Source organism: Tyto alba, unplaced genomic scaffold (genome assembly GCF_018691265.1).
Source record: "Tyto alba isolate M040663 unplaced genomic scaffold, T.alba_DEE_v4.0 Super-Scaffold_26, whole genome shotgun sequence".
Classification (NCBI taxonomy): Eukaryota; Metazoa; Chordata; class Aves; order Strigiformes; family Tytonidae; genus Tyto; species Tyto alba.
In genome coordinates, this window is record NW_024881300.1 from 17,981,288 (window position 1) to 18,004,685 (window position 23,398).

The 23,398-nt window shown below is 37.7% G+C and overlaps 1 protein-coding gene across 1 annotated transcript in view; it reads left to right on the forward strand.

Moving 5' to 3' along the window:
* Positions 1-23,398, forward strand: part of CDYL2 (chromodomain Y like 2) — a 61,307-nt gene that overhangs the window by 12,438 nt on the left and 25,471 nt on the right. The window contains exon 2 of the mRNA XM_042797585.1: positions 20,370-20,961. Within this exon, the coding sequence (XP_042653519.1) occupies positions 20,370-20,961 (592 nt within the window). The remainder of the gene's footprint in view (positions 1-20,369; positions 20,962-23,398) is intronic.

Genomic DNA, 23,398 nt, shown 5'->3' on the forward strand with positions numbered 1-23,398 from the left:
ACCACATTTCTCAGTCTTAGAAGTGGTATCAAGTATTGCAGTGCGTGCATGGTTACCACTTACTGACAAGCTACTGTGGGCTGTCATGTGAATTGTTCTGCAACTGTGCCGCTGTTATTTTTTGTTCTTCATACACTCATATCGAATACCACTGACAACCTGTTGCATTCAGAAGACAAGGGCAGGTCTCCTTCTAATGTAAACTGGACCTTCTATGTGTACCATGAATGATGCAGTTTTCCTGCCCTGCTATTAACTGCTGCTCTTGTAGCCTTCCTAGTATACAGGGAAAAAAGTCTTGCTTACTGCTAAATTAAGAGGTGTAAACTACTCTTTTATTTTGGATATGCAGTCTGCATTGCTCTATATACCCCTTGATTTCCTACAGTCCATTTCAAGATACGTGTCCAAAGTACAGTTCACAATCCAAGGACAACATTCTTTAATGCTGTTTTATCCCCATGCCACAAGGCAGAATTCCTTAGGTAGCTGAAATAACCTCTGCCTTAACATAACACTTCTGTAAAATTTCTAGATTCCCTCATTAATTCTAGCTTTCTGTGCAGCTCAGAACAGCTCTAACAAAATTTGCCCATAACATCTTTCTTACTTCATGTCCAGCTGCTCTTGCTCCTGTGACCACCACAAGGCAACCATTCCAAGATCACAGGCATCTCCAGTAATGAGAAGTTGCAGTCTAATGGCAGTTGATCTTTCAAAGTGCAGGGTTACAAACTGAGGATGTTTAGTACTAAGAATCACAAAAGTATGTTTTGGATGTGTATTTAAATGCATACACTTTTACAGGCATCGAGGGGATATCTGGGGATTGCCTACAGATATTTAGTATTTGATATATCACTTATTCAAGATTTGGAAAGTACTTTAGAAGTAAGCCTCAGGGTTAGCAGAGGAACTGCGTGATAAGCCTTAGATCTCACAGAAGAACTGATAGCAAGACCTACCTTTTCATTCCCACTCTGATTTTACAGTGGTGTAATAGGGCTTTGCAATGACAGAGTGTAACTGAGACAGGATGAACCAAGACTGTTTTACAGTCAGTTTTGTGGGGGTTTTTTTGTTTGTTTTGAAGTGACTAATCTTCACCTCCATTTCTGAGAAGGTGACTTGAACCTCTGACTCAAATGGAGACATCTCTGAATGGGGTAAACCAGTAGCTGCAGCACTTTGGGACAGAAACTGCAGACTCTCAGGAGCACATTCCCCTTTGCAAACATGGGGGCAGCTGCTTTCGATCTGTGGCTTCTCGCTGCTATTGTGTGAGGGAATCACACTCCCTGAGTTTCAAGAGCCACAACAGAGAGGAAGTAAAGCTGTGGCTCATTTAGGACTGGATGTTATTTTAATGAGCTTAATAAATCCTATATAGGACTGAGAGCTTCTTTGGAGTTCTCAGTCCTGCAAAGCAGCACTCTCAGTCTGATCTTTGAGCCTTGTACAATATGGAGCTCTAAAAAACTGCACCAGTTCTATGCTGCACCAATTTCAGCAACATCAGCAACCCTAGTGTAAGTAGTTCACCCGCTTTAGCAGCTGTTTTCAGCATCAAGTTGATCAGACTTCGCTGAACGGAGCTTAAATGACAGTGTACTGCAAATGGCTTCCACTGCCCCAGGTCACCATGTTCACAGACGTTCACAGAAGTCCAGGAGGTTCATATTCATGTAGAAACAAACTGATTTGCTTTGTGAAATAAGTACCCACAGAAGATAAGGAGTTGGCGTTTTTGTTAATCGAACTCATCACATGGTTAAAGCCAAAACATTCATGAATGTTAATATTGTTCTTGTAAGACATGAATAGCAAGGATTCGTTTCATGTGCAGTGTGGACACTGACCTTCAAAGGGCAAAATCCATTGCAGCACCATTTATCTCACTTTTAGCAAAGCAGGATGGAAGGAGATCTCCTAAGTTGTTAATTCTACAGTCATGACTACCAACTCCTCATCACAGTCAGCCATGTCATGTAATCGCTGTCATCAAAAGAAATGAGTACCTTGATCAGACTCTATCCTACAATGAGTGGTGTTCTCACCCTCTCCTCCTAAAGTTAAAGGTTGCTTCTGGAAAGGATTTCTAACACCTATCTCCCTTAGCAGTTAGGACTGAAAATGCACTGGAGGAAAGAGTCAGCCAGCAAACTCTCAGGCCTCCTCTGCAGAAAAAACATTCACCATAGAAACCTAAAAATGACTCAGGGTGATGAACTGATATAATTTTAAAAGAAAAGTAGTATCATACCTATTTTCTGGCTACAGTACAGTTTTATTAATGGGCATGTATTGTAAATTATATATTCTTGGACAGTCTACTTTGGAACACTCAAAAACTAAAAAATTGCTTTTATAAAATTATTCCAGTGTGCTTTAATACCAAAAGCTGAGAAATATGGTAGATATACCAAGAAAATTAAAAGCCCTAGGGCTAAATATTTTTATAAAAGTAATTTAAAGAACAGAACTTCAACAAACCAAGTTGACCTTGCTCATTACAGTGCTGGAGAGATTTGGTTGTGCATAGCTATGAGTATATCACTGTTTAAATAACATATCAGAATCTAGTGGTGTAATGTTTCGTGACTTCTACTAAGACATAATCTATAGCTTTTGACTCAGATGATTAGGGAAATGTCTGATATGCTAGGTTCTACTGTCACTTACAGTAACAATTTACGTATATTTTAAAAATTAATGCTATCCTACTATTCAGTAAAGCTATCTTTCCCTTCCTTTTTTCAGGTATCTAAAACCAAAACATACCTGAGGGTCTGGCCCTTAAGTGAAAATATTCACAACTTTCCAGAATGCTCATGGTGCAAAAGATTGTGGCTCTCTTTCAGGGAAATGAGGGCATCCTAGAACACAACAGGATTGCCATACCTTTCCTTATGATAGATCTGTGCTGCTCATTTTTGTGTGTGTGTAGCTCAGGAAAGTAGTAAATCTCCCATGTAACATATGGATGTCAGTCACTTTCTTCACTAGTGGTGACATACGATTTAGGCAAGAGGTACAGTGATTTCAAGATCATTCCGAATCCCAAAGCGCTTGTTCTACTCTGAAGTCTCCAAGGCAATTCCTCTGTACTCAGCCCATTTCAGTGCTTTTCCCATCTCATCCTAACTCATCCTATCCCTTCGTGCTGCTAGTGGAATTTCCCTGGATGTGGTTGCCCTTGTCTTTGGGAAGTCATCCTGCAGCCCTGCAACCCCCGCTGCCCATCTCCGGCTCTCTGGCACCCCACTGTCTCTCTCTGCTGCCTCCACGCACAGGAAAGCCTGCAAAACAAGACAGGTTTTCCACAGCTGAGTCCACAGAAAACTTGGCTTCAGAATTAAGCTCAATATGTACAGCTTTCATGTAGGCTACAAAAGTATTATAAGGACAGGGAAGTGTAGTTTATGTACTTTCATCAGTGAATGAAAATCTCATTCATACTCGGCTGCCCTGGACCAGCGAGCTCATGTACCACTAATGCAAACTACTGACTGAATTTACCCCATGGAGTTCCCTGATCTCTGAAGTGCAGAACTGGGTTATTTTAGTAGAAATTGATTAACTAGTCATGAATTTCATTTGAGAAAATCATATAATTTTTGGTTCACTGTCTGCTCTAAAGTGACAGCCGTTCTTTTACATACCCCAACAGTCTCAACAAACTATTTAATAAATTTGAGGTTGAGAATAAAATGCTGTTACTTCTTCATTTCCCGCAGCACAGTTTATGGTGAATCACTTGTGCCTAGTGAATGGTTTCTCAGGTCAGCAAAACCAACTCCTTTCTTATTTCTGGGTACATGTATCTAAAGGATATCCTTTGGATAAAAAAAAACTTGGATGTACTTTGCTATGGTAAAAAAATACATAAACCAGTAAACTCAAGGTACTTAAACTATTTCCTTATATTTCATTAGTGCTTCATATGCCTGCTTTCAGCACATTCCTAAAGTGTTCTGTTTTAATTTGTTTAATTAGTATTTTTGAAATCATAGCATGTGGTTTTAAAAAACCTAAACACCAAAAATGTAATTTTTTTAAAGGTAGATTACTGAATTTTTATAGCATGTGTAACTTCCACGCATTGCTTCTTTTTTAAGGTTTTACACTTAGGTAGCATTATGACTCTAAATAAATTCAAGTAAATATTTAGCATTTGATTTTTTCACAAATGAATGAGAATATTGTTGTCCTGTTTCAGAAAGGGTACAGATTTATGCGGATGTAGAGCAGTTTGTAGACAGATGTGGGTAATTATATAGTTGTATGCAATGATCCAGTATAGCACAGGGGAAAACTGTTCTCTTTGTCCATATGACTGAACACATGGGTACAGAATTAAGACAATAAGTAGTAAACTTTTTGCATATCAGGAATAAAACTGGGGCACGGAACTGAACAGCACATCTTCCTTACATTTAATTTTTCCTTTTTTCTTTAATCAAAATTGTGCCATCTTTAAGAGATGCATTATTTTTCTAAACAATAAAACAAAGAAAACAAGTGACTCATATTGATCTGGTGAGTACAATTATTATAGTCCTGTACTTCATAAAAATGTTCTCCCTCAAAATGATATGAAATAAGGTGAATTTGAACTTCAAACACAAGTGATGAACCCTAACGCTTATCATGATACTTTGGAATATGGCTTCTGAAGCAGCTACAAAATTTTAGACAGAGCCATCACATTAGCACCCAAATTTTACAAAACTTAAAGCAATATGGAGACCATCTGTTCAGTTAGCTGCAAACCACTTTGCAGGATTTAAGGTCTGGAAAATGAAATTAGCTAACAGAGATATAAAAGGTGCCAGTGGCTGAAAGTTTACCCTTCATATATTAGAAATGAGACGTACTTTTTAACATTAAGTTTATAGCATTTTATTTATGGCACTTAGAAGGATTCACTAACAGCAATGGTGTACTTTCTGTGAATCACTTCAAATTAAGATGCGATGATATTCTAAGAGATGTTGTTTAACTAAATCAGAATTTGGGACCTGGTGCAAATCTGCTGAATGAAAAACATTCCTGTGTAGCCCAAGATAGGCTAGATGGATATGATTGTCCCTTCTGGCCTTCAAATCTGTGAAGCTGTGGGCCTGTAAGTAATGATGTCATGACAGTTAACTAATTAAGTCTGGGCCACCATACTGAAAAGGAACATGGGTTCCCCTTAAATGGAGGTGGCATTGGTACTTCCTCAGTGCCATGGTATATAAAACTTACTCTAGATCTGTATTCTAGCGTTTTTTTCAAACTGTTACCAAGACACTACATCCCCAAAAGTTTTATAACCACAGACTAATTGTCTGTCAAGAAAAAGAAAACTTTGGTCACACTGAAAAAAAATTTTGTGGTATCATATGTCATTCACTCTGGAAGGTCACTATTATTTTAATAGTTTTTCATTTTTTGACTGTATTCCACAATAAACATCTAAAATGCTAAAAAGCTCAAGCTCAAACATGCAGAGTCTCTTTCATCATTATCATCAGAACATCTGATGAACAAACTATTATTAGCCTTTTATTTTAAACAGTGGTTAAAAACCTATAGTTTTAAGAAAGACATGGTGACCAACTGTTCAAGAATGAGTTCTAGTGTGTGAAAAAACTATAAAGTGCAGATCACTCTCAAGCAACAGAAATTGTCAGTATTTGATACTGCCACAAATAGCAAACTATTTCAGAGCCTAAGTCTTTAGAATTACAAATTTTCTGACTGTCCATGAGACAGTGTCCATAATTTAGATTATCACAGGATGCCATTCATTGAACAATGCCTACAATTACTTACATAATTAGAATTCATATTGCTGACTTATGAGTCCTGTAACTAGACAGGCATTAGACAGGGGCAAGAACCTAGATCCTAAAATACAAAGCCTAGGGTAGAAGAGAGCTTGAAAAATCTCCTTGCTCTCTAAATATCTACCATAAAAAAAGCTAAAGCCAAATAGATTTTTATGTTGAAGAAAAAATGCAATTATGTTCCCTACACAAAAGTGTGTGGCTTATTGATTAACTTAGATTGGACTCTCCACTGTTAATATATATATGAAGGGTTTAAAAAAAAAAATACATCACCAAACAGTTGCAAGTGGAAAGATTTCAGACATTTTTATTATCTTGACTAAAAATTATTTCATATTATATGGCCATCGGAGGAAGTTACTAAACACCTCAGAGTGCTCATCCGAGTAAGAAAAGTTTCCAACAAAATGTAGGATATGCACAGGTGATTTGTACACCTTGTTCTCCCTTACTGTCACCGTCAGAAGACCCTTTCTAGCCATTTAGAGAGAAACTGGAAAACGTTCCATTCATTTTTCCCCAGTGGCTGTCATCTAACTAGCATGTATCCTTACACATATTGTAAAATATCTCAGATTCCCTTTAAAACTAATTCACAAGTGCAAACTTGCCTTTAAAAATCTGCACTGACTGTTTGTAATTGTGTGCATTAATGGAATCAACAAGGCAGAAATTGTAAAGATAATGTAGCATACAGTCCTGCGTGTGCTGTATTTGCCCTGTACTGCACAGTGCATATTCTGAATACTGCATGTGACATTCAACAGCCAAGGGCAAGGACTTTTCCAGAATAACACCAAATTTTTTATACTGCAAAACTAACATGTTTGTCTTTGGGGCACACTAAGCAATCATTAGCACTGATCTGACAGACAGTCTATACTAGATTTTGTGACTAACATATTCTGACCATTTAATTTTAAAAACAAGTAAAACATTATGGCACACTACATATTAAAGGAAAGTGCTCACGGCTCCGAGCTCCACCTGTGATGCTGTTAAATAATGGTAATGATTATTAGTATCCACTTAGTAGGATAGATTTGCATGGTGCTTTGTAACTATGAAAATAACATTTCAGAGTAGTAATTGGGGAAATATATACTCTGTAGGGAAGTTCTCTGATTATTTAAAGATAAACTGTCTGTTTAAGTCTTTCTTGCATGACCACCTGAAGTTTCTTGTTTTGTTGGAATTAAACTAAAAACTTCAACTATGTGTGTATCATCTTGAAATCTTCAAAACACGAAATACTTTACTCATCTAGAAGACAAGTTCAGTTGCATTCTAGATACATTATCAAGTTTAGTTAATATCCCTAAAAATAGACCAAAAGGATGAGGTTTATATTCCTTCATTAGGCTACAGCTGGCAAGCATAATAAAAGCAATACTTTCCCCGATATTTGTCAGTATTTCTGTTGAAGTAGTAAGAATATCACACGCATCCATCATGTATGTTACTGTTTATTTCTACATTATTTTTCTATGTATGCCTTTGTACACGACTGATCTTTGGAGAAAAAGAAAGGTTGACATGTGATCAGAAATTCCTTATGTAATTCCAGAGCCATCTAATCCAAGTCTATTCTTTTTCCCAGCAAAAGGATATGTGTATTCATCTTATAGGTCTCTTACCACTCCTGAGAATGCTAGAAACCTCTTGGTCTTCAGGACATTACACTGCATAATCTACTACAAAACTGCTAGATATAAGAAGCAGCTAGCACAAATATTAAATGCAGATATTCAGCACAAGTTAATCTTGGAGTTTTTTCCTATTTTTATATTGCTCACTGGGCTTCAAAACAGATTTGCTTCATCCAAATTTTCATTTTGTAGAGTGCTATACATAAAAAATATTTCAATGCACCTTTCTCATTTTCAACACAGGTCTGAAATCACATTAGAGAGGATGTTCCTTTCAGATAAGGCACATAAAAATGAAGAGAACAGCTAAGGTGGTGAGGAGAACTAGAAGCAGAAACTCAGACTTTCAAGCCCCATCTAATCATCCTGTCCTGCGGAGGATTCTGTTACTATCTCTGCACAAACCTCCAGGATAGGAACAAGAACTACAAGTGCATTTTAATTAGCATGATTCCTCTTATCTTTGTGGTAAATGTATGGTAACTTCTCCCTTATATCCCTGTCTTTAATTCCTTCATATTGGATGAAAAGCAAATATATAGCTGCTATCATGGAACATGTTGTATGTTCACACCCCAACTCAGTACATTCCTTGTTCTGCTTATACTGTAAATACTAAATGTTCATACAAACACTGAAAATACACTGAATAATCGCTTCACAATGTATCTCACTACTTTAAAATGTCCATTTAATGACTAAGAAAATCTTTTTAACCTCATGATCAGCTGACCTTGGTCCTCCAAACCATCTATCCCTGTTCATCACGGATTGCTCTTGCCATATGACCTGAAAGTCAACAAAGCCTGATGGTATCAGGTCAAGGAAAGAAGGAAGCTCAGAGCTGCTTGTGGGAAACTCCCTTCCAGCCTGGTAAATCTAAACTCAGCTTAATTGAGTCATTTCATACAGCCACTTCTACAGACTGCATAGTGCTCAGTTTTCCAAATGGAGCTGCTTTTCCAGGTGGAAAAGAATTAATAACAAATTAGTAAATTCTAAGTAGAGATTTGAGGCAAAATTTGTGTATTGTAGAATCATAGAATAATGTAGATTGGAAGGGACTTTTGGAGATCACCTGATCCAACCCCTTGCTTAAAGCAGCACCAGGGTCTTGTTCAGACAAGTTCTGTGTATCTCCAAGGATGGATATTCCACAGCCTCCCTGGACATCTTTTCCAGCATTTGCCTACAGGTACGGTTTTTGCTAGGGATGACAGTGAGGACATCAGAAGTTTATCATGGGCTCATTAGAATTAGAAGACGAATTAGGTGCGAGATTCATAAGAGTCTGTAACAATTTATTAGCCATTTGTTAAAACTCCTTTTCGTAATTTCATAAACCATTTGCAAGCGGGATCTTAGTATTAAATATGACTCAGAGGTTTCTTATACTAAAATGTGAATTTAAGCTTCCATTCATAAAGTATCTGGAAAACAAGTACAGGTGTTGGAGCACCAGTCTATGTTGGTCTCTGCAGTAACCCTCAATTAATAACAAGCAGACAGCTGCAGCCTTCCACAGCTTCAGTTTGTGACTGGCATAGTGCCATGGGGAGAACATACACTAACCTAATCCCAGTGAGACAAATGTAGGGAATAAATCTCAGAAACCCTACATTTATAAAAATATAGTGCCCCATTCTACAGAGACACATGGAACAAAGCCCTTTGCCACATCATTGCTGTAAATGCATCTAGGAGCAGCTGAGGTATTAACACAACCGCCAAGTTAGGAATCTGACTAACAAATACATGGAAAATTTCCTCAGTAATATATTCACTACTTACATATTCAATACTGCTCCAAGCACAGACATTTCTAAATGGTTCCTTAGCTTCGTCAGAGTTCCAGTCTCACCCAGATGCTTGATACGTCTGCATCATCTATCAGCAGAAAGAGAAGATAGCCGTCAGCACGGAGATCTGGCACATGCCTCCACAGTAACCCTTGGAGTGATCTGGCAGGCATTTTGAGCAGGGTGGCAAGATCTGTGCCTCTCCAAGAGAGAGACCCCAGTGGTGTTCCTTGGGACCTCCCTGAAAGGAGTAATGGATTTGAGTCTATAGCAACCCCTACGGCTGGAAGTACTGCCAACACTTGGCTGAAACCCTATCATCAGAAATAATGACGATCTAAAAGAACTTGGGACTCATCAATTAACACTTCCTTAGCTTGTGTGAATTACCAAGGCTAAAACAGGACTCAGTGAGGTCAAGGAGTGGTGACCATCTGTTGCCAAAGTCAGCTTCCAAGAGGATCTAGGGCCTGAGGACAGCAGCAGGGTAACCTGTGATCGTCTCCTCCGCAGCACGCCGCTCTGGTAGCAGGTCCCGGGGGACTCTGCCGTTGCCGGAGGAGACGCACGGTAGCATGTGGCCGGAGCCTGCCACGCAGTGTGGTATAGTCAGTCTGACTCACTGCAGACGTTTGTACAAGCACAGATGTGTTAGTGCCTTTCAGCCACACTGCAAGCAAACGTCCTCCTCACACAGAGTCCATCTAATTGCTTCAAAACACACTCTTATGTTAAATCAATGAATAGGCTTTTATGCCTCTGCATCTCCACGTTTAGAGCACTGTCCCCACTTTTTAAATGCAGATTTCTAACTAGCTGCACTCTGGGATGATTTAAAATGCATCTGTCTGATGAACACTGACAGCTTTCATAACTGCCTTTACTACTGTCCGTAAGATAGTTTGTTCCTTCCAGGAACCAGTAGTAAGTTGGTTTTACACGAGACAGAATTCAGATCTTGAACACAAATCAAATCTGCAGTGAAAACCAATGCAATAATTGAGGCCAGAACTTGGCCTACTGACCCTGCTCATCTGAATGCTATTTCTGAGGGGATAATGATGTATTATTCTTCCTTTTTAACAATTACTCCTTCACAGATAATTTTTGAAATTTTATGTGCCATTTTTCTGTGATGTTGCACTGGTATCCTGGATACTTACTTGTAAAATTCTGTGCTCCTATAATGCCATTATAGTTGCCTAAAGCATGTTTCTTTATTCTTTTTTCTGTTCTACCATTCTTTTTGGCTCATTCCTATATTCTGCCATCACATTAGCTTCATTTGTGTAACCAACAAAACGAAGAATTCTACTGAATTCTGAAAGAAACCTTTGTGTGTCGTGACTTTTCTTCTCTTATTATCCCACTACTTTACAAACTGCTACTTCAGCTTTTCACTCAAAGGATCGCCCCTCAACCTTCTATATTGTACAAAGTTATCTATTTTTAGCCCTTTCCTTCTAAAACCTACACCTGCATGGTATTATTCACAAATTTGACTGTTACTACCCTTGCTATATGAATGCTCCAAACCAATCGCTTCCTATTCTAGTTTGGATAGAAAGCACAAAACGGACATATGATTTATCCTTCTGAAATCTGCTTATCCCTGTCCAGCCATTAATATAGCACAGAGAGAGTTCTTCATTTTCTTCTCCCTCCTGCCTCAGTGACGGGGGAGAGATTACCATCCTCCTTCACGTTCAGGCCTGTAAGCTGGGAATTCTTTTTGACTTGCTGCTCTGTCAAACATGTATTGATCATTTCAAAAATACTTGCGTCTCCCTGTGTACAGTAGGTAGAAAACACATACTGTCATTGGAGATTCTTTAAACACCATATGCAAAAATTGCTATTACACATCCCGTATCTTGGAGTAACTACCTGATATATGTTCTAATTGTCCGTTTGTCCCATTTTCCAACACAGAGCCTTAATTTTTACCAAGCTGTTATTTCAATACAAGGCATGTTCCTTGAAAATATCTGCAAAGCTATTACATTGTCCTCTTTCAAAGATTGCTGTAAAATTAACTTCAAAAACTTTAGTAAGGACAGTGTGTTGTACAATGGCCACTTAGACTGACCAGTATCACCTCACAGCCCTCTCAATATGCCGTTCCCTCCTGTAGTCTCTCATTTGCTCCCTGGCTTGTAAGCTTTGCAAAGCCAGCAAGCTGCCCTCAGACAGCCCTCAGTTGTCACACTAAGTTGGTAAAGCCTCTCTGAACAGCTGAAATTCATGTTCACATTGAAATCCTATGGAAACCACCAAGTGACAAACAGCTCCCCAAAACCTAGGCTTTCACTTCTTTGTGCTCAAGTTTACCACTTTGCAGTAAAAGGGCTAAGAAAATATTTTTCTACCTACCACACAAGAACATGTGGTTTATTTTATGGCAGTCATACCAATAGCATTTGTAAAGCAGTGAGTCACTAAATGGTAGTACAGCAGAGTAGTTCAAATATTTATTTATACTGTATTATAGCTGAACCTTTGTATTTTTTTAATGTGGAATCTTCACTTCTGGCTAAACTTCGGGATGGATGTAAAAGCGTTGAACCAAAGTCCTGGCCTTGAGTTGAATCTGAATGAAGCCCATATGGTGGAGAAAAAGACTGAGTGACTGTAGAAGAGAACACTAAAATAATCTAGAACTGAACAAGGTAAAGGAGAACAAGCTGCTAATGAACATAAAAGAAAACAGCATACATTTTTTTCTAATGATTTCAGGTGCAACATTTATGTAAATAAATAATTGCTTCCTGCATTTCTGGACTTGCTTTTATGTTGGTGAAAAGCACCTTTAGTGATAGTCATATTTTTGTTTTTTAACTACTGCTTACACATTTCCGCAACTGTTTGGAAACATGAGTATTTTTAATAAATTCCAGGCAGTTTTACTGAAAGAACTGTGATATGTTCACACAAATACTGGTTTGCTTAGAAGTCTCTTCAAGTCCTGCTCCTGTTCCTCTAAACTCCTTTTAAAATAAAAGTAAAAAACCTCATGGCTTAAATCCCAGCGATTCCTACTTTGATTTTATTTGCATCTAAATAAATTGGGAATAACTCCGCTGACTTGTAAGTCAGCAAGACTGTAGCAAGTCTGCTTAACTGTGAAAGAAGCATAGGCAGAATCAGGTCCTTACTAGGTTACGCTGAACTCTTACGATAAATACACACATTTCCCATACATACACTCTCCGATGATATAAAACTGGAGAATCCCATTGAAATCGGAAGAGAAACGTTTGAGGAAGTAGTCCGCTATTAGAAAGCGTGAGAGCCGTACATGTGTCCAAAACAGCCAGCTCTTTGTAGAGCTTAGCAAAATATTTTGTCTCCTTGAATTTAGATTTCTCATTCATCTTTAGGCATCTGTGCTTGTCACAGAAATAGACTGTACAAGAACAGTTCCGCTTAAAGCAAACTTCATCTGTGTCTCAATTCTCTTAGATGAGCTGCATGCACTGTTTTTAAATCTCATTTGTGGTAGTAAATAGGAACAGCATTTATTTTTTACTTTGTTGATCTACAGACCAGGAAAGTATCTGTTGTTTCTAAATTTAAAGTGTGCACTACAATGTACAAAACAGATTTAGTGGTATAGTAAAAATTACCAGCTGTACTTTAGTACTGAAATAAAAGTAAGCATTTATCATCAAATTCAAATGTTCTAGATAGCATTCTAACAGATCCATTCTGAAATGAATTGTGCTAGCAAGTTTGTAGAGGATGTGTTCAGAACTGACCACTTTATAACATACAGGACATCATGAATTTGGTATGCCCTGCTTCTTACTTTCCTTTCTTTAAGAAATACAAACACTGAAATACAATAATGAATTGATTTATTGTACAAAAGAATACAGGGATTTGATAAGTGAAATGCATCATTATGATTTAAAATAGAAACACCCATGTTCTTTGGATTTCCACATAGGTTATATGTGTTGATTAATGTTTGTAAGTGAAAGGCATTTAAACCATTTATGGGGGAACAGACCTAAAGAGGTCTCCCCCACATTGCATAACAGTTGTTTTGATGACATGGGTGCACACCTGCACTGCAATGGAGAAAATCCTACTCTTCTATATAAAGAACTTTGTCAAGATTATCCTGACCTATTGCTAATGAATATCTTTGGGTTTTAGTGTACTTTTCTTACACCTTTGAAAACCATCTTGCTTTCTAAATGAAACCTCAAATTTTTTTTACAAAATGATGTCATTTAAGAATTAACTGTTTGCTGTGAAACCTATCAACAATAAGCCTGGGCAGAAATATGTTCTGTATCATGAACATATCCAATATGAAAGGATTTATATGATGTAATTGCCTACAATGAGAGGGACTACACATGTTGACCAAGAAGTCCCTTCCTGATCCCTGTGTCATCTGTCAATTCGCCTTTTCCAGTCCTTTCCCAAGGGACAGTATCAGTTTATACTAAAACGCCCTTCTTCCAGTGCAAGGTTCTTGTGTATATTATTATTTCTATTTGCTCCAAAAAACATAATGGTTGTGGCACTTCCACCACAGGTATTGTTTACACACATACACTTAAATATCCTAATAAAAGAAAGTGGGTTAGATTATATCCTTAAATTTATAGTGGGAGAGGGAAATGGCTTTAACAGACTGGGAGATTTGAGCACTGTCAGTTCTGACCAGGATAAAACTGCCGTAAATAAAACGAGAGATGACAAGGGCACGAAAATGGGTTCTGTTAGTAGAGTCAGCAAAAGAGATAAATGTCATCGGGGGGAAACACAGCCCTTGTGTGGAACTGGAGATGTGGCACCAGGGCAGTTTTTCAGAAGAGCCAGAAAAGGACAGTTGAGAGACCAGACCAGAATTTCAGTTCTGGTGAGACTGAATTTCAGAGAAAGGTGGGACTTCCAAGAAATATGGTGTAAGGTCACTAGAGATATGAGTCTACATGGAAGCTGTGGTTGGCTGGTTTTCTGCAGGCTATCAGCGAGGGCTCCATTTGATCTCAGCTGGTAATAAAAGCAAGCTCCTTCTGCCAGAAGACCTCTTCCACAAAGAGGAAATCACGTTGCTTGCATAAGCACGGAGTGAGGCTTATCTTTCAGTTTCTTTAAAATACCTAGATGCCAGGGAAGGTAACTAACAGAGTGTATTTATGCAGGCAAAATGTTGGGTCCAGAAAAGTCTTAGGAATGTGAACACATCACTTTTGGCAGTAATTTCTAGTCGCTGCAACACTACTGTAAAATACAGCTAACTCGCTTCTGGTTTTCTACGTAAACCTGGGCCATTGAATCCCATAGCAGGAAGCCTCTACAGTGTTACTGGCTATCAGGAGAGGAAGATCAAAGATGCAGGCTTAAGTACAGGGAGTAGCAGGAGTTCCGACAGCATTTATCTGTTCTGCCTTAAGTCTTCCTATGTACGTGTTGGAGGACACATATACTTAACGCAGTGGTTTGCAACCATGTGCAATGTGAGGCTGATGGGCTTTTTTCCAGTGAAAATGCAGACCTTTCAGGATTTCCCTAGCAAGTTTAACACCTCTTCTGATTCTAAGATGGTAGAAAATTAAAAATCCATATGCTTAAAAAGAGAAAAAAAGGAACTGAATAAAAAGCAGTGTCTTCTTGACATTAACAGGGTGTTCACTGAACTTCCTGGGAAGATGTCATTTCATGTTTTGCCTGTGAATAACTCAGATGAGGAATGTCTTCCCTTTCATTTTTATGACTATCTAGCCCTTGTGCTTTCACTTTGACCTTCCAGGTAACTACACAAATTTACTACTGGAGGGGTTTCATAGCTGGCACATTGGTTGGATCTACTGTGTTTTTAAACTGCATGTCAGATTCAGAAGAGACCCACATCCATTCCACTATTATTTTTCTAACATGAATACTGACTGCTTCAGAAGATAGGTGCTGTATTTATTGTACATCTGGAACAAATGCTCCAGTTGCCAGATTTTTGAGAAGTTAAATACAAATACAAGAGAAACACAAATAAGTGACAAATTCAAGCAAGCAAGAGTTTTACAGTTACTGAAATACATTATTTCTTAAATCAAAGGTAACAAAAAGGAGGGAGTTAGGGCAATAGTGAATTTTAAAAAGACAAATATGTTGAATCAGATGGCCTTTATCTCTCTCAGAAATCTTACTGCCTTTCTTTCCATGGCACTTTCTGCAAATACCCTTCCAACACCCCGAGGCACAACATGGGCCAAAGACCTCCAATGAAAAAAAACATAAAACCATACAAGTCCTGTAATTTATAATAATGAAAAGCAGTTTTTCTAGTGTATGTCTTGAAATCAGTGTGCTGCTCTGTACAGTACACTAACAGAAACCATCTGAGTATCACAGATTATAGTTTAAATTGTTTACATAGATATGCATGGCAAGAAGAGGAGATGACATGTACTTATTTTGGAAATCACTAAGTAGATATGCAATCTTCGAAACCTTTCTAGAAGTTTACTGATCTTCTGGAAGGTGTCTTCTGGCAGCATAAGGATTTTTATTTATGCTCTGTAGAGCTTCTGTGAACTGTGAGATGAGTCTACTGTGCTCTGATTTTACAGTTATGTCTATAGAAATAATGCAATAAGAATTACCCTTTTTTAACTTAGCCTAGATTTTTTTTTTTTTTTTTTTTTTTATTAGTGGACAGTAACACTGCACTGTTAAATAAGTGATTTTGACCGTGAATCTTCCGTGAAGGAATATGTGTGTGTGTTGTACTCTGCATATATCAATACTTGATCACCAGATCATAATACTAAGTTTATGAAGCTCTACATATTTGTACTATAATTGATCAGGGGTTTTTTATTTCACATTAAGTTTAGAAAAAAGGCTTTTATTTCTTACTTTCATCCTAGTTTGTGCAGCTGTGTATAGAGTTAAGTTTAAGGCTAGTTAGAAGTGAAAAAGTGTGTTGCAAATGCATTTGCACAGATGCCATGGTCCCATTCTATTTGTTCTCTTTAAACATATTTATATGGTAACATATCAGCACCTCAATTCATCCAGAATTAGCCAGGAGGGGCAGGGAGAGAGAGAATCCAGGCAAGTAATGGTATATGTCAATTCTAGCACTCTCTTAACCATGATACTTTGTTTGCAGTCATTTCACTTCTATTAAATTTAACTACTTAGCTTTACAAACCAAATATAGTGAATTCGGGGATTTGGCAAACTGTAACTACCAAGGTCACTTTTGGGAAGATGACATTCAGTTCTCATTAAAGACAGAACTGAGGGGGGAAATGGAAAATCAGACATCGAAGCCATAGATACTTTCTGCATATTCTCAGAACTGTGTATTGCTTATTCTAGGGAAGGTATTAAGGTATTATTTCTATTAATCACTAGCTGTCACATAATTATTTCTCATTAAGAAAACTCATATGAATTTGTACAACCTTAAGTAAATGCAGAAATATTATTACTTTATATACTACCTGTTAAAACAAATATACATCATTAAAAAAACAAAATAGTGATTTTGTTATTACTGTGGACTGTGAATAGAAGGAAAATGGGACAGACAGTACCAGGTGTGGGTAAAAACCTGGTATTTATGCCTATACTGAAGCATTTCACTGTATGCAGTGAAGGAACAAGAGGATGTATGCAGTGTATGCAGTGAAGGAACAAGAGGATAAATATCAATGAAGAATTTAAAGCCCCGAGAAAGAAAAGGACCATGTTGAGAGGTCAAATATGTTTGATGCTGCCCTCAAATGCATTCATTAATGAACAGTGGGGCAGTAACAAGGATGAGGCAAATATCTACTCAGACTTTTTATGCATCATAAGTCAAGCCAGTGGGTATGATGGCTGAACCAGAAAACTCAAGGAAAACAACTAATTTTGGATCAACCCACATTTTCTTCATTTTCTCCCCAGCAAAACAATAAACTGTGAAGGGGGTTAACCAGAAACAAAACATTTTGTCTTCAGTGTTTTTAGTCCCTCTTTATTTTAGTTAATTAAATTAGACATGAAACATTGATAGTTTTGTTCTGAAAATACTGTAATGAAACACTTAGTCTTTCCCAAATATATTTTCTTTCTGAAACCATTTATTAAATTTGACCCAATTTCATAAATACTTTTATTCTCCCTTCATGATGTGTTGAACTGGTTAATCACATTCTCTATTGCCAGTATTTTGTTTCCCAGGAACAAAGACCACTCAGGTTTTCGCCTTTTATCCTCTTAATTGAAATGCATAATGCCTCATCACCAAAATACTTGAGAGTTCTCCGTATCAAAAAATGCTCTCCATGAAATCTCTTCCCTTCTCTTTTCCTCCTTGTAGTAGCGCAACAGTGTGAAAATGAGAAATCAGTGTAGTTAAATTTAAAGATATGTGCATGGGTGAAAAAAAGGTGAGGTTTAAGACATGGGTTTTGTATGTGATTCTGAAAATGGCAAGGTATTTGTCTGTCCTTTCTGAGGTTCTTCCTTAATTGAGGAAGCAGGGGAATGGAACTGGTGTAATCTCTAGAAAGAAAGAAGCTACTCTGAGGTAGCATCAACCTGACACAGGGTTTGTGTTCCAAGTCCACACTCCTTAATTAAACAGGGAGGGGAATGCATGTATTGTTTAGCTAGTACAGACAGAATAGCACTAAACCAAATTCTCTACAATAATGATAGCTGTGGTCTACTGAGTTTAGCAGCAATTTAATTTTTTCCCCAGGACATACGTACACACACACACACATATATATATATATGTTTTGCTCCTTGGTATAGAGAGCTGCAGTAATTAAAGTAACAAATCCACAGAAAACCACAGGCCACTACAGAGTTCCACTGTTTGATGTACAGTCTTCCTGGCTAGTTCCAGATACAAGGATGAGAAGTATTTTAAAGCCATGGATTATTTGGACAGCTGCTCTCTATAAAGTCAAAAAGATCATAAGTCTATTAGCTTGACAATTGAAAGCCATGCATCCCAAATGAGGACCAAAAAAAATGCCAGTTCATCTTTTTTGTGAAGACTTTTCCCTCTTTTCAGACAAATGATCTCAAACTTGCCTAGACTGAGCTTACGTTAATTGTTTTGCCACACTGAGCAATCCTGAAGGGACTGTGCTAAATTCAAAGTAAAGAGGATGCCTTGCTTTGCTTCTGCAGTGCTTCTATGCAGATATTTGATAAGACAGAGCACAGGAATGAGCTGTTTGGGATGCTGCAGTCAAGTGCCCTGGAGATGAAGGAAAGCTGTCCACTATGACTCAGACACACAGATATCTTAGCAGAGTTCCCATGTAAATGAATTGAGATAGAAGTCTAATGTTTAGTTGCTAATTACATTTAGACTCCTTTGGGGAACCCACCAAGATTTCTATGAATGTACAGTTCCAGCCAGTGAACAGACAGAATTAATCCATTGGTTTTCTCTAACAGGGGACCTAAAAAGAACAATTACTTACACTGCTGTGATTGCCCTTCTTCAAGGTTAAATTCTCCATACAGATTCCACTGTTGTTCTTCATATGAGATGATTTTTCTTTGAAGAGTAATGAAAGCTATTACATTAGCTATCCACTTATTTATTTTTCTAAATTAGCAATAGTGCTTTTAGTTAATGATAATAAGTGCTTTCTTTTCATTAGTGGCATCTTATCCCTCATAAGTCAAATTTAAAAAAAAAAAAAAAGTAAAAATTAAAGAATTGCAAAATAAAACTTGTGAGAGACTTCAGAGTATTTTCTCATCATAACCTGATTTTCCAGCAGTGAGTTTTCATGGCAGATGTTTGTCTAACAAAAAATGTTTGTTCTAAAAATCTTCCATACCTTCCCCACTTTACCTATTCTGCAACCGTTACAACATTTTTCCTAATGAGTTGGTTACGTTTCACTTGATGCAATTTAAACCCATGACTTGCTGTCCACTGATGGTGCTTGGGTTTTCATATGCACTCTCCCACCAGCTGAGATCTTGCCAGTGCTGAAGTAGCACAAAGATTTCTTCAGCTGTACAGTCTGTTTTTCACAACAGCATAATACTGTTAATTCACATTCAGCTTGTCCCTTATCCCTTGGTGCAGAAATATTCCTTAAACTGACATTCTGTAGCATAGGTTCATGAAATTCATTACCTCTACATAAGAATCCTGCCTTTATGCCTTTCATTTGCTTTTTTTAAAAAACACCGGTGCACTCAAAAATTTTGTGTATTTACTCAAATATTGAATTGATAAAAATACAATTTTTTATAAGTTGGAAGTAGCAAAGTGGATGTACACTACTGCAAATAAGATCTTTGGTGTAAAATATTGTAATTTGTCATAATCAGTTCTCTGTTCGAGATAGTTTCGAGATATGAAGTAGTATGGGGATGTTTATGGGGACACAATACATGTGTGGATTCGGGAGAAGGATCAGTAACAGCCAATATAGCAAAAGATGCTTTATTTAACTCTTTCAGGCAAGAAGTAGCTGAGGAATGTAACAGTTACAGTCTTATTTTACAACCAGATTTCCAAAGAAATCATGCTTTCCTTAGTGATCTTCAGGGTCTCTCGTTTCTTCACATTGTGGCTATTGCACATTCTCAGATCAGATTTGAGCAGGTGTTTATGTCTCTTCTTAATGTTTTCAGAAGGGAAAATGGCCTTCCTGTCAAAATATGGCTGGGGCTACTGCATTCCTCTCCTGTATTGCCAGGTCTGTTCATGGCAATTCTTTGCTGAACAGAAACATGTAACACTGATTCCTAAGCGTTATGTCAAGCAGTTTATACACACACTAAGTAGGTTCTCATCAGCAGTCAGCATGGTCTGTATAGGATCCAATGGGAATATAGTGTTGGACTGCATGCTATGAAAAGAAGGTAAATTTAAATCTGTAAAATAGGTTGCTACATTTTGGCTAGCTTGTGTAGGCTTTCCATGTCAGCCACTTCATATTTTAGGCACTATATTTGAGGAGAATCTCATGAATACTGAGGCACCTTTACAGTGTCAGGGAGGCCTCCCTAGTTGTAAATGAAGAACATCGTTTTAATGACGAAAGTATTTTTCTTTCTAATGTGATACTTTTGGTTTTTTCTTTTAGGTAGAGAGGATTGTAGACAAAAGGAAGAACAAGAAGGGCAAATGGGAATATCTCATCAGGTGGAAAGGCTATGGAAGCAATGAAGACACTTGGGAACCTGAACATCATTTACTACATTGTGAGGAATTTATTGATGAGTTCAATGGACTACATGTTACTAGAGAAAAGCGATCAAGACATGGGAAACAGGCCAGCGCTCCAAAATTTTTACGGGAAAGCCGAGGGTCATCTGTTGAGAAAATATCACATCGACCTTCTGAATCTGGGAAGTCTAAAGGTTCAGCACACAAAAGAAAGAGAATTAATCCATCCCTTCAAAAGCAGAAAAGAGGATACGCAAAGCCAGCATCTGCTACTGACAGGGCTGCTAAAACTGTGACTTACCGAACTACCCCCAGCGGTTTACAGATCATGCCACTGAAAAAGCCACATAATGGTCTGCAGAATGGAGATGGCAGTCATGAAAAGGATTCTAGACATTTTGGGAGTGGCTCACAACAGCAAAACATGGATTTAAATGATCATGAAGGAGAACAAAATTTGCCCAGCATGTTGGAAGTTAGTAATGATTCACCTGTTGTGAATGGAATCGGTATGTGATTTAAACAACTACCGTCTCTGGGGCGGGAGGAGGACGGGGGGTGTTAATTGCAGGAGCTGCAAATAGAGTCCACTCCTGGAAAAATCATTGTCATACTACACAAGTGATATGGTGAGAACATAAACAAGTTTCACGCTCTTTCCCCATGTATTATACAATTTTTTTATCAATTGGCTTCTCTCTGTCCATTTCCCACGGCGTGACATGAAGCACTGTGGGCTTTGTTACATGCCTTTGCAGTATAAAGTCCTTGTGGGGAAATGGTGACAAGGCATGGAGTAGGAATGACAACTGAGGTATGTATAATACTGAAAATTCGGTTTTGTGTATCACCAAATAACAAACCACTGCTCAGTCATGTGTGCTCAGACTCAGTGGTCTAGAAAGATGAGGATTATTTTAGAAACAGAATTAATACCACTCTTGCTAAAGTATCCTGGTAAGTATGGCTGAATAACATTCACGTTCCTCAATATTAATGCTCATCATATTCAATACTCAGAACTGCCAGGTCCTTGTCTCTGACAGTGACTGGATATATCAGAAGTCACAAGACATACTTTACAGGAAGGTACAAACAGCCTTGAAGTGAGTGAGAAGAAACAGAAATTTCTTTCTAATCCTCATAGTTACTGACTGGGTTAGTTCTCAAAGAATAGAGGTTTGTGTTCCCTATAAATACTATTCAGTTTAATGCAACTAAGTAGCTTCTCATTATCTATGTGTCCAATCTTTTTTAATTTTTTTTTAATCCTACCAAATTTAAAGCCATGATAGGATTTTGTGGCAGTAATTTCCAGGAGTTAACAATAAGATGCACATTTTATTTGTTCAGGGGTTTGGGGTTTTGTTTGGTTTTTTTTTGACCCTTACTTTCACTGAACAAGCTCTTGTCCTTATATGAAGGAATAATGTGGAAGACGTCCTGCCAATCAGTATGCAGCCCCAGCCTTTTTAGCCTTCCTACCACGTGGAAGTCTTTCCAGATTCCTGGTAGTTTTCAGTATCCTCTTGTGCCTTTGGTGTGGGGTTTTTTTTTTAATACCTTTTAAAACCAGCAGGAGCTGTTCCAAATGATTTCCTACTGCTTACTGATATAGTGGTGATACAACCTTTTGAGAATTATTTTTTCTGCTGTTACATACTGCATAAAGGTTTTCATTGAGTGATACACGGTTGCTCTTAGGGTTCTTTTCCTTGCTGGTTACAGTTAATTTAGAACACAGCTATATGTATAATTCTTTTCATTATGCATTTAATCTGCTTTACTCTTGCCAATTCACCTTTTTCTTATGACTCAGTGAAGCTCTTCAAAATCTTTCCTAGTTTTTCCTCTACTTATTTTGTATTCCCCTCAAATTTTCCTCTCATACTTCTCTTCCCAGTTCATTAATACATACATTAAATAAACTAATCCTTCTGCAGGTCCTTGGGGCAGCCAGCTACTAATCATTTGACATGATGAAAAGTAACCATTTGTTCCAATTATTTATTTTTATTAGCCACTTTCTATAGCCCATGATAGCACTCATTTCCTTAACAGCTTCTTGTGAATTGCCCTGCCAAAAACTTTTCAAAAGTCAACATAAATTATATCGCCCCGCTTTCCATTTTCCACCCTACTGGCAACCCAGCAAATGCTACTTGATTTGAAGAGTAGAACTGACCTTGCCTACTCTTACCAGTTACATCCTATGACTACTGGAATCTTTCAATCCAGGCATCAAATATTTGACCAAACCAGCAAAACGTATGGTCAGCTTTAAATGCATAAGTAGCGCAAATGATGTCACTGACACTTAAAATTGAGAGTGCAGGCTTTTGTATTTTGGTGAGTTTGAGCTCATGTAAGACTGCTTATAAAGTTGCCTGCTTCTTTAAAAAGGCTTGTATATCTAATTACAGATGTGTATAAAGGTATTTTCTTTGCTTTCTTACTGTTTCTAATGAAGTTTTTTTAATCATTTGTTTGTTACTCATTGGGGAAGTTCTGATACAAAATGCATCTTTAAAATGCATTAATACCCACATTTTAGAATCTTTTTTTTTAATGAAGAACTAAAGGGCCACAAAGAACTGTGAAGTCAAATGAGCCTTTCATTTGTCCCCACAAGAGCTAATGAATAGACATCCAGTGGCCCCTGTTTGAGTAATGCCTGCGAGAGCACTCTATTTCAGTAGAAAGCTGCTTTACCTAAGCAGCCAGGTGTTCTGCCATGTACAGAGGGCTGCTGGCCTAACAGCTGATGTGTGCAACTCCTTTCAAACATTTCTTTATGATGGTTTTTACATTCTCCAAATCCATCACTTCTGTATTTTGTTCTCCTTTCTCCCTTGCATTCTGACCTCCCTGTAGGCAAAAGCAAGAGATCTTTAAATCTCTACCTGGTTCTCATCTGAAAAACCTGCACTCAGCAGCACTCCCAAG